Source organism: Puntigrus tetrazona, chromosome 22 (genome assembly GCF_018831695.1).
Source record: "Puntigrus tetrazona isolate hp1 chromosome 22, ASM1883169v1, whole genome shotgun sequence".
Classification (NCBI taxonomy): Eukaryota; Metazoa; Chordata; class Actinopteri; order Cypriniformes; family Cyprinidae; genus Puntigrus; species Puntigrus tetrazona.
In genome coordinates, this window is record NC_056720.1 from 7,477,296 (window position 1) to 7,488,746 (window position 11,451).

Sequence of the window (11,451 nt, forward strand, 5' to 3'; positions counted from 1 at the left end):
GGCACACACAATTTATTGACGTTCTTCGGCTCATTAACAGCCGAAAATACATTTGTCTGTAGTCTTGAGGAGAAACTCTTGTAAACAGCCTACGTTTTCGTAGTTTAAAATGTGTCGTTTCTTTTAACTTAACACGTGGAGACTATGTGCAAAAAAATTACACATTTGTCTTTGTGTTAGGGATGATTCTATAACTTTCTGTAGAGCTTGGTTTGGGTTTTTTTTTTATCAGTCTTGCTTCTACCGCCATCTTGTGGTCACGTGCGTTAATTACGCAATGGCGTCTGGCGCCATCTTATGGTCCGGTTTAAAAGTTACGTTTTTCCTCTGGCGCCATCTTGTGGGAAATAAAAGTCCTGCATAAATAAAAGTACAAAACTGCAGGCTGACAAGACAAACGATACATTAAAGGGCAGAGAACCAAGCAAAAGTGATAAACGAAGCTCGGTGAGTAACATTCAAACTTGACTAAAACCTGACTCTTTGTTCTAGAAGGCGTCATATTAAATATTTTAATTAAACAAAAAATTAATCGGCTGATCGAACTGGTACTTGAACGAGTATTGTAACTATTCTTCATAAAAGGTTTGTTTAAAATAGCCTTTAGTAATCGCACACTGCTGTTACTGGATCAGTCGCTCAGCGCTGAGAAAAGTAACAGATTGCGCACCGAAACACATCGCTAGCGTTAGATTGCGATGAAATGTTTAAACATGGAACTTAATATTTAAAACAACTGTAGCTACTTACCAACTACTGATAGCTTGAACGCTTCCAGTCAGATAAGCCCCGCCTTTAGCGACCTCTAGTTGGTCTTTTCTACTTTTCGCAGAACGAGTACTTTTTTTTGCAGGACACTTTTCCTCAGTTTTGGTGGCGATCCCAGAGACGATCCAGTCTGCGGATTCAGTTTCGTGTCGCGCATAACTTTGAGAATATGGCTCAACAAACCGGGAACGATGGCTTGGTTTTCTATGTCAACGGGAAAAAGGTAGGCTGCTTATGATCTGCACGAATTGTTTGTAACTTTACAGGTATAGTGGCCCTGTCGTGTGTTTGCTGTGAATGTTCGTGTGTTTGTAAACTCGTCAAGGTACATGCATAGAGCAAGTTAATCAGAGAATGGCGTTGAATGCAATTTGAAAAGAGACAGCGATCGTAATATTTAAAAAAAAAAAAAAAACTGCATAAGCTGAAAGTATGTTGCATGATTCTACTTATTATTGACAGATAATGGAGAACAACCCGGACCCCGAGACTATGCTGCTGTCTTACCTGAGGAAGAAATGTAGGCTGTTTTTTACACGTTAAATAAATATTCAAATTACTGTAAATGATTGATGGAGGTGTATGACAAAAAGTTAAACTTTCATATGCATGTGATGCATCGCATGTAGTTGTATTTATTTTATTTATTTTTTATGACTAAAGCTTACAGCTCGTCCAGTATCCCAAAATATTATTTTGATTATCAATAAAATAAAAGATTTGCTGCAGAACTTTTGGCTTTGTGTTTCTGCTGTTGGTTATCTTTCTATTATTATGTGTATTGTTAGATATTGTTATGTTATGCATTAATTTTATTTATATGACGTAATAGGGTATCTTATTATAAAAGGTTACTCAACTGTTTTGTTTTTTATTTTTAAATGATATATGCTGAATTTCACCTTCATTTTGTATGTCTCCCTTATCTGACACACTCCTCTGAGTTCAAGGAGGTCTTAATGAGCTAAGAATCTCTCTGTCTCTCTCTGTCTCTCTCTCTCTCTCTCTCTCTCTCTCTCTCTCTCTCTCTCTGTCTCTCTCTCTCTCTCTCTCTCTCTCTCTCTCTCTCTCTCTCTCTCTCTCTCTGTCTCTCTCTCTCTCTCTCTCTCTCTCTCTGTCTCTCTCTGTCTCTCTCTCTCTCTCTCTCTCTCTCTCTCTCTCTCTCTCTGTCTCTCTCTCTCTGTCTCTCTCTCTCTCTCTCTCTCTCTCTCTCTCTCTCTCTCTCTCTGTCTCTCTGTCTGTCTCTCTCTCTCTCTCTCTCTCTCTCTCTCTCTCTCTCTCTCTCTCTCTCTCTCTCTCTCTCTCTCTCTCTCTCTCTCTCTCTCTCTGTCTCTCTCTCTCTGTCTCTCTCTCTCTCTCTCTGTCTCTCTCTCTCTCTCTCTCTCTCTCTCTCTCTCTCTCTCTCTCTCTCTCTCTCTCTCTCTCTCTCTCTCTCTCTCTCTCTCTCTCTCTCTCTCTCTCTCTCTCTCTCTCTCTCTCTCTCTCTCTCTCTCTCTCTCTCTCTCTCTCTCTCTCTGTCTCTCTCTCTCTCTCTCTCTCTCTGTCTCTCTCTCTGTCTCTCTCTCTGTCTCTCTCTCTCTCTCTCTCTCTCTCTCTCTCTCTCTCTCTCTCTCTCTCTCTCTCTGTCTCTCTCTGTCTCTCTCTCTCTGTCTCTCTCTCTCTCTCTCTGTCTCTCTCTCTCTGTAGTGCGGTTGACAGGCACTAAGTACGGCTGTGGTGGAGGGGGATGTGGAGCCTGCACCGTCATGGTGTCCAGATACGACCCTCAGACCAAGAGCATCAAGTATTTCATTCACTCTCTCTCTCTCTCCTTTCATCTTATTTATACTTTTCTCTGAACACACACAATTACATTTTAGTTTTTATTAAGCGAATCTGATACCAGCCTGTATTAAGTGCTTGTTTGTTTCCTGGTCAGTCATTGGTCGGTCAATGCCTGTCTGCTTCCTGTGTGCCAACTTCACGGAGCCGCTGTGACGACCGTTGAAGGCATCGGAAGCACCAAAACCAAATTACACCCAGTCCAGGTAACAGATTCACTCTATATTCAATCTATATTATCCCAGTCCTGATTATTATAATCTAATCACATTTAATTCAGATTAAGATTACTGTCAATTTTTTTGATATACAGTAGGTTACACTACACTCCAGATTATGAGATTAAAAGATCTGATCATTTCATTTCTCTAAAATTAAAATGATTACATGTATTATAACAATGATAATATGTGTCATATTAGTAAATGTCATGTACATTTAGTATGATAATATTCCGGACACTTTTATGCATCATTGACAGAATGTTTTGCTTCATCAGGAGCGTATAGCAAAGGCTCACGGGTCTCAGTGTGGGTTTTGCACTCCTGGGATGGTGATGTCCATGTACACATTACTGAGAAACAACCCTCAGCCCACCCTGGAGGACGTGACCGAGGGTCTCGCAGGTACGTGCCCTAAACACCATCTTAAATACACAGAAAACACATTCATGACTGATCAAAGTCATGTTGTTACCACTGCAGGTAATTTATGCAGATGCACTGGGTACCGACCCATCGTTGACGGCTACAGGACCTTCTGTGAGGTGAACAGCAGTTTTCAGTATTCATCTTTCATTTGATTCACTTTAGATGAAGAATCACGTGGCGTTCATTTGCCACAACATTGCAGATCCTTAATGGATTTGCTCCGAGCTGTCCAACCGTTCCCGTTTCAGACCGTGTCTAATATTCTCGATTTATCTGAAAGCAACGCATTATGACTCCACGTATTTTGATACAATGTTTTTCTATTTATTAATTTTTTTTAAACAACGTAGTTCTTGCTTGACATTTAGCATTCTGGGAATTAAAGTCTGACTTTTGCAACGTGACATTCAGGCCTGATGTATATCTGACATTTGTGTGTTTGCTGTTTTTTTTCTTTTTTTCTCCTGTTTATTAACCAGAAAAGTATCTTCCATTTGTTTGTTTTTTTTTTTACAGAGTGAAAGCTGTTGCCAGTTAAATGGCTCGGCTTGCTATATGGCAAATGGAAATGGAAATGGAAATGAAAACGGATCTGTGGAGGTCACGGAGAAAGTGAGTATTTTTATCTTGAATATTGCACAAGCCTTTGCGGTATTTTATTGTACTGCTGCACTTTGACTTTTAGTTGCAGTAAAAACACACTGGCCAATGTCCTTACATAAAATATAACCAAGCAATAAGTAATTTTGTTAATAATTGTATAGTGTTGTTAGTTTTATAGTACGGCAAGAAATGGGTTAGGACATATTAGTATTTAATTAGTAAACACTTTTTTTTGTATTTATTAGGATCAACCTGAACTTTTTAGTAAAGATGACCTGCTTCCCCTCGACCCAAGCCAGGATCTGATCTTCCCTCCTGAGCTCATGGTTGGTCTTTATTTGGCTTTATTGTAAAGTAAGCTATGTAATGATGACCTCGAGATTTTAAATGAAGTTTAATGTTTAAGCAGGGTCTAACAAGGTCAGCATTAACTTCTAGCTCGTTATTGCATTCAAGGCTTCGATAAGCTGCGTGTGAAAAGTTCAAATGCTGCGTTATCAACTGAACAACATTTTGAATATGTGTGTAAGCATGATCTATTCTGCTTTTTGGTGTTAGAGATTGGCAGAGGTCAAGGACCAAACCACTCAGAGGTTTTGTGGGGAAAGAATGACCTGGATCAGCCCTGGATCTCTAGATGAGCTGCTCCAGCTGAAGGCAGATTACCCACAAGCCCCTCTTGTCATGGGCAACACCAACATAGGTTGAGTATGGGCAAATTATGCCAAAGCGTATAAAATCATAACTCAACATTATAAACCACAAATGATTGTTGTTTAACATTTTACCTCCTTTAGCAAATGTGGGATCAATTATTTTATTTTACAGGTCTAGATATGAAGTTCAAGGGTGTCTTTCATCCTGTCATAATATCACCAACACGTGTGCCAGAACTGTTTAAAGTTACTCAGAAATCAGAGGGTATGTGTATATATTATATATATATATATATATATATATATATATATATATATATATATATATATAAATTATTAAATCATAAGATGAAAATGGCCAATTTTAAGGTTAAGTTACTGATATTTTGCCGGAAGCGTTAATGGATGGTTTGTATGTGTAGGTGTGTGTGTCGGAGCAGGATGCAGTATGTCTGTTCTGAAGAGTGTGTTGGAAAGAAGTATAAAAGATTTCCCGCTGGAGGACACACACATGTTTCGGGCTCTGCTGCAGCAGATAAATCTTGTGGGCGGACAACAGATACGAAACGTGGCTGTAAGTATAAACAGAAAACATCACTTATGCTACTCTCACAAATTCACTCACTCTGCAGTGCCATTGCTTGCATACTTTGCCAAGAATCCCAGAATGCACAGCAGTGAGTTTAGTGAAAACACACACACACACACACACACACACACACACACACACACACACACTCTATGTGTGGGTTTATATATATATATATATATATATATATATATATATAACACATATTTTTCTATATATCATAAAATATTGTAATATAGTAATATAAATGTAAACGTTTAAAACTATATACTGTGTGTGTGTATTTATATAACAAATACTGTACATTTATTATATCGACAGAAATGTTTCTTTTGAATGCAATTTATAGTTTGATAGCACTACTGAAGAGTTATGTTTTAGTTATATGCAAAATAAATATATTTCTATAAAATATTTTAACGCGTTCCCAAATTAAGGTAAAACAAAAAATTGCATTAAAAATTAATTATATTACAGTTTTATCATTTTATTATTATTATTATTTTTTTTTTTTTTTTTTTTACATATGTAGACACTGGGTGGCAATATTGCAAGTGCATATCCAAACTCTGACTTGACCCCCGTCTTAGCTGCTGGGAGATGCACTCTAGTGGCACTTTCTAAAGGTGATTCAACTAGAATTTAAAATATTTTAATCCGTTCTAGATTACATTGAAAATGTTGCACATCTTAAGCTACTTGAGATTTGCATTAATAATGAATGCTGTTACATATTTCAAGCATGTTTTCCATTACAGACGGACGAAGGAGGGTGCCCATCGATAAAGATTTTTTCCTTGGATTTGCAAAGACAATTCTAAAGCCAGACGAGATAGCGTTGTCCGTTTTCATTCCAGCTACAAGACCGGCAAGTAATAATCGTCAGATAGTTTCAGTGTTTGAAGTGGTTTTTTTTAATGAATTTATTTTTCCTAGAATGAGATCGTCCATGCCTTCCGACACGCCCCTCGTAAGGAGAACGCACTAGCTACGGTGAATGCTGGGATGCGCGTTTGGTTCAACGAGAACTCAAATGTAGTGAAGGAGATCAGTATTTATTACGGTGGAGTGGGAGCCACCATCCTCAGCGCCGACCACACGAGTCAACAGATTGAAGGAAGGTAGGTCATAACTGGACTTTTGTTGTTTTAGTTGCATTTCCTTTAGAATTGGATTATATAAGTTATATTTTGTGGAATAAAATATAAGTTGTGTAAAATGTATAAAAAGAAATGTGTAAGATGCACTTCCTCTCAGTGTTTTTTTTTGTTGTTGTTGCTTTTAGTGTGTTGTTTTCATTGGAATGATAGTAAAAGTTGCGTGAAGCTTTGTGGGGGTTTTTTTCATTTGCATTGCGTTTGGGATGACAGTAAAAGTTGCTTAATAGTTTATGATTTTGAGTTGATTTTGAGTTGCATCTCTTCTGGGATTGAAGTAAAAAATTAAGTTATAGCCTATTCGTGCCAAACGTTGTTTTTTCATTTACACTTTCTTGAGGATGGGCATAAGAGTTAAGTTGCTTAATGCTTTGTATTGTTTTTGTGCTTTGACGTTTTGCTTTATTGAAGGCCTTGGGAGGAGGCAGTATTAAGTGATGCGTACAGAGCGCTGGTTGATGAGATCAAACTTGGGCCTTCCGCTCCAGGCGGGAAAGTGGATTTTCGCAGATCTCTGACTTTGAGCTTGCTTTTTAAATTCAACCTGCTCGTCCTCCAATACCTGAAGGGAAAGGTATGAACAACTTCATGAAACAGTTATCACATGGAGTTTCAGTTTGGTTATTATTTGTGTGTGTCTGTGTGTGTCTGTGTGTGTCTGTGTGTGTCTGTGTGTGTGTGTGTGTGTGTGTGTGTGTGTGTGTGTGTGTGTGTGTGTGTGTGTGTGTGTGTGTTTACAGGATGTGACTCAAGGGGAAATACCCCAAAAGATGCTAAGTGCAATTCAACCTCTTCCTAAAAATACTCAGCCCGGCTACCAAGAGTTTCAGGTATTGCTATATGGTCTTTCAAAATGTGTTTTTATAGTAGCTGTTTATAAAAGCACAAGATCATGGTCTCATGGTGCTCAAATGGGAAATGTGTGTTCAAATCCTGCTTGCCACATTTCCAAATGTGTTTCCATGTTCTCTATCTATCCTTTCTTGCCTGTATCTTTTCTTTCTTTCTTTTCTTTTTTCTGTCTTTTTAATTAAAAGCCAGCAGAAATGCAAGAAGTCTGAACAAAAGGTAAAAAGCAGGTAGTGTGTGTGTTTTATGTGTGCAGAATGTCTCAGAGGGTCAGTCGGCTCTAGATCCAGTGGGCCGACCCATGATGCACCGGACAGCTCTGAGTCAAGCTACAGGAGAGGCTGTTTACTGTGATGATCTACCACATACTGATGGTGAACTTTTCCTCGTGATCATAACAAGCTCCAGACCACACGCCAAGATCACGTAAGACACATGCTGACACGTAAAGGGTTACCCCAAATGTCATTAATAATTTACCCCCATGCCGTTTCAAACCAGACTAATAAACACTGTCAAGGCCTAGAAAAGTTTGAAAGACATTGTGTGACTCAAATGTAGCGTTATGAAGTTACGAGAATACTTTTTATTTACTTTACTTGTTGCAGAATTGTTGAATAAAGTCTTTTAATGAAGTGTTTTCTTTCTCGTAGCTTCATAACGTTAAGCATGAACCACTGATGTAAAATGTAACTAGCAACTATAGCCGTTCTACATTACAATATAATTGAGGTATTCATTTTAACGCTTATTAGACTTAATTAGTTCGTCATTCATTTATTAAGTCAAGTCAAGTCTGTTTTATTGTCAATTCTACCACATGTACAGTACATGCATATGGAGAATTGAAATTGCGTTACCCTAGGTGCACAGTACTAAAATTATAAAAATATAAAAGTAAAATATAAAAATATAAAAGTTACAGATAAATTAAGAAATAAACTATATATAACAAACAACTATACAATTATTAATTGTTTGTCATAAATATAACCTTTTAAATTGAACTCCGCAATGAGTAACTTTTCTTCTCGTCACAGTCGTATTGACTGCAGTGAAGCTCTGAAACTGCCCGGTGTGGTGGATGTGATCACTGCTAAAGACATACCAGGCAAAAAGTTCAAAACCTTCAGTGGATATGACGAAGAACTGCTTGCTGTAGATGAGGTCTGACGTTTACTGATGTTTATTTACTTACTAAAATTCTGTGACAAAACGTGCAATCTTGGACTCCTCTGCATCCTCAGGTGACCTGTGTTGGTCAGATGGTTTGTGCTGTGGTCGCAGATTCAAAAGCGCACGCTAAACGTGGGGCGGCAGCGGTGAAGATCAGCTATGAAGATCTGCAGGATCGCATCTTCACAGTCGAGGTGAGAAGAAATCGTCTAGCTGTTCTCACCTAACAGCATATTCCATTCTTTATAGAACTGATCTTGATCTTTTTTTCAGGATGCCATCGAGAAAGAGTCTTTCTTCCTACCTAAGAGAATGATTGAGCGAGGAGATGTGGAAAAGGGTTTGAGAGACGCTGAACAAGTGTATGAAGGTAAGATTGTACACTTCCTTACCGATTGCCTGATTCTTGTTTTATAACGCGGTTCTGCATGTTTCATAGGAGAGATTCGGATCGGAGGACAGGAGCATTTCTACTTGGAAACACAGAGTTTTCTGGTCGTTCCAGTTGGGGAAGAGAAGGAGATGAAGGTTTATTTGTCCACTCAGCACCCAACATTTACACAGGTATGTTTTATATCTGCTCAGTTACATGAAATACATGTACAAAAATGTTTTATTTTATTTTAATTCAATTAAATTTTTTATAGATCAGGGAGATAAACGTGTACAAGAAGGATTTTTTTCTTATCTATTCTAGGAGTCAGTAGCTGAGACGCTAGGAATCCCGTCTAATCGCGTTTTTTGTCACGTGAAGCGAGTGGGCGGAGCCTTCGGAGGGAAAGTCACCAAAACCGCCATTTTGGCCTCCATCACTGCTGTCGCTGCTTGGAAGCGAGTTGAATATTTAATATCTAATTATTTAAGTTTGTATTTACCGTATTAATATTTTTATTATGCAGAAGTTTGGCAAGTGTATAACTTCCTTACTCTTTCTGTTCAGAACTGGACGGCCAGTACGATGTGTTTTAGAAAGAGGAGAGGACATGCTCATAACTGGAGCACGCCACCCAGTGTGGGGAAAATATAAGGCTGGTGCTTTTTTGAAATTCTTAATCTAATAAACACTGACATGTACATATGCATATTCATATGTATATGTATGTGTAATCTGTATTTATTTAATTAATTTGGTTTTACTTCAACAGGTAGGCTTTATGAAAAATGGGAGGATAACAGCAGCTGATTTCCAGTATTATGCCAACGCTGGAAATACAGCAGATGAATCCGTGCTGGTGAGATGACTTGCCGATGATCAAAATAGTGGCTTACAAGGGGAAGATACTTGTCCTGCTTTAGTCAGTGTAGACAACTGTATATATATTTCACTTTTCTAGGTGGCAGAGAAGATCCTCCTGCATCTCGATAACGCCTATAACATTACAAACCTGCGTGGACGATCTGCAGCCTGCAAAACCAACCTGCCCTCCAACACCGCATTCAGAGGGTTCGGTGTGCCCCAGTGCATGCTGGTCATTGAGAGTATGATCGATGATGTTGCACTCAAACTCGGCCGTCTGCCCGAAGAGGTCGGTGTCACAGTCACATAAATTATGAAAATAAATAAATAAATTCACTAATTTCTTTTCTGAAATGGCAAAAAATATATGATTGATTGATTAATATAAAAATAGCCTCTAATGCTGATATGTAATAATATTGTAGTGTATATTTATTTGTGCATTGATTGAACTCAATATGGCAGTGCATAAATATTATTATAATTTATTTTTGTTAGTTTGTTGATTTATTATTAATATTGATCATTATACAAATATCACTTAATATTGATATAACAGTTCATTTATGTATTCATTTGTTTATTTATTCCTTTGCTGATATAAAAAGTGATCTACTTTTTGATTTTCATCTCTCATTATTTGTGCTTCGTTCTGTTTTATTATTGCAGATCAGGGAGATAAACATGTATAAAGAAGTCTCCCTCACGCACTACAAGATGGAGTTTGACCCGGAGAATCTCGTCCGCTGCTGGAACGAGTGTATTGAAAAAGCTGAATTCAGGCAGCGGCGGCAGGCTATCGATCTCTTTAACCGGCAGAACCAGTTCAAAAAGAGAGGAATCGCCATTGTGCCAATCAAATATGGCATTGGGTTTGCTGAGGGCTTCCTCAACCAGGTTATATTCTCCCTAAAACATGCCTCGGAGTCTTTTAAATGTTTTTAAATGAACTCCAAATGATCTGTTGGTGTTTTCCTTTGGTTTTAAACAAAGGCAGCCGCTCTCGTGCATATTTATAAGGATGGGACTGTGCTAGTGAGCCACGGCGGGACTGAAATGGGCCAAGGCATACACACTAAAGTCCAGCAGGTACCACTTCCAGCTTTTCTGTATGTAATTGTAACTATTTCATAGTTCAGGGGCTGATCTCAGCTGTTTTATGAAAGGTGGCGAGTCGAGAGCTGAACATTCCTGCTTCTTCGATCCACATCTCTGAGACCAGCACACAATGCGTCCCGAATACCTGCCCATCTGCTGCCTCTTTTGGTACTGACGCTAACGGAATGGCTGTGAAGGTATCGAACACCAAAACAGTCTGGACAGCATGATTTGATGATTTTGAAGGATTTATTTCTTTTGTCTGGAGGAGGCACATTTGAAGAAATCATAAAGTGTACTATAAAACCTTTTAATGCTTTAATATCTGTTTTTGAATTGTTGAAATCTTTTTGCAGGATGCCTGCCAAATACTGTACAACAGACTAGAACCAATCAGAAAGAAGAATCCTAAAGGAACATGGCAGAACTGGGTAAGTGGACAAACTATAAAAATGTCCATTTTTTGATGCAATATATAAATGGTAGATGGGTACAGTCATTGATGCTACAATGTCTTGTATGGAGAGCACACATAGCTCTGACTTCATCTCATAGTATCAGGCATGTTTAATAGAATTGTGAAACATTTGAATGTTATTTGTTTCATATGAACAATTAAGAAGCAATATCATTAGCTTTACACAAAATTAAAGGAATAGTTCACCTGAAAATTAAAATTAACCCATATTTTACTTCATACAAACAGTCTGGGTTTTTAAAACATTTGTCCTGGCTCTTCCAAGCTTGCTAAACTAACCTTTACACCTTCAGGGGGTTATAAAGTGTCCTCTGAAGCAGATCAGTGGGTTTTTATAACAAAAATATTTTTAGTTTTAAAATTATAATG

The 11,451-nt window shown here is 38.1% G+C and overlaps 1 protein-coding gene across 1 annotated transcript in view; it reads left to right on the plus strand.

The window, feature by feature from the left end:
- The first annotated feature begins 346 nt into the window (after positions 1-346).
- The window catches only part of aox6 (aldehyde oxidase 6), a 13,378-nt gene continuing 2,273 nt past the window's right edge, over positions 347-11,451 (plus strand). Inside the window, exons 1-30 of the mRNA XM_043223139.1 lie at positions 347-447; positions 854-991; positions 1,231-1,288; positions 2,455-2,551; positions 2,687-2,795; positions 3,089-3,215; positions 3,294-3,355; positions 3,756-3,851; positions 4,088-4,168; positions 4,401-4,545; positions 4,671-4,763; positions 4,921-5,072; positions 5,620-5,713; positions 5,846-5,955; positions 6,024-6,208; positions 6,656-6,818; positions 6,985-7,074; positions 7,350-7,519; positions 8,134-8,260; positions 8,341-8,463; positions 8,543-8,639; positions 8,709-8,833; positions 8,967-9,100; positions 9,210-9,297; positions 9,415-9,501; positions 9,604-9,795; positions 10,176-10,403; positions 10,500-10,595; positions 10,673-10,801; positions 10,961-11,058. Coding sequence (XP_043079074.1) covers positions 938-991; positions 1,231-1,288; positions 2,455-2,551; positions 2,687-2,795; positions 3,089-3,215; positions 3,294-3,355; positions 3,756-3,851; positions 4,088-4,168; positions 4,401-4,545; positions 4,671-4,763; positions 4,921-5,072; positions 5,620-5,713; positions 5,846-5,955; positions 6,024-6,208; positions 6,656-6,818; positions 6,985-7,074; positions 7,350-7,519; positions 8,134-8,260; positions 8,341-8,463; positions 8,543-8,639; positions 8,709-8,833; positions 8,967-9,100; positions 9,210-9,297; positions 9,415-9,501; positions 9,604-9,795; positions 10,176-10,403; positions 10,500-10,595; positions 10,673-10,801; positions 10,961-11,058 — 3,410 coding nt within the window. The 5' untranslated portion in view covers positions 347-447; positions 854-937. The remainder of the gene's footprint in view (positions 448-853; positions 992-1,230; positions 1,289-2,454; positions 2,552-2,686; positions 2,796-3,088; positions 3,216-3,293; positions 3,356-3,755; positions 3,852-4,087; positions 4,169-4,400; positions 4,546-4,670; positions 4,764-4,920; positions 5,073-5,619; positions 5,714-5,845; positions 5,956-6,023; positions 6,209-6,655; positions 6,819-6,984; positions 7,075-7,349; positions 7,520-8,133; positions 8,261-8,340; positions 8,464-8,542; positions 8,640-8,708; positions 8,834-8,966; positions 9,101-9,209; positions 9,298-9,414; positions 9,502-9,603; positions 9,796-10,175; positions 10,404-10,499; positions 10,596-10,672; positions 10,802-10,960; positions 11,059-11,451) is intronic.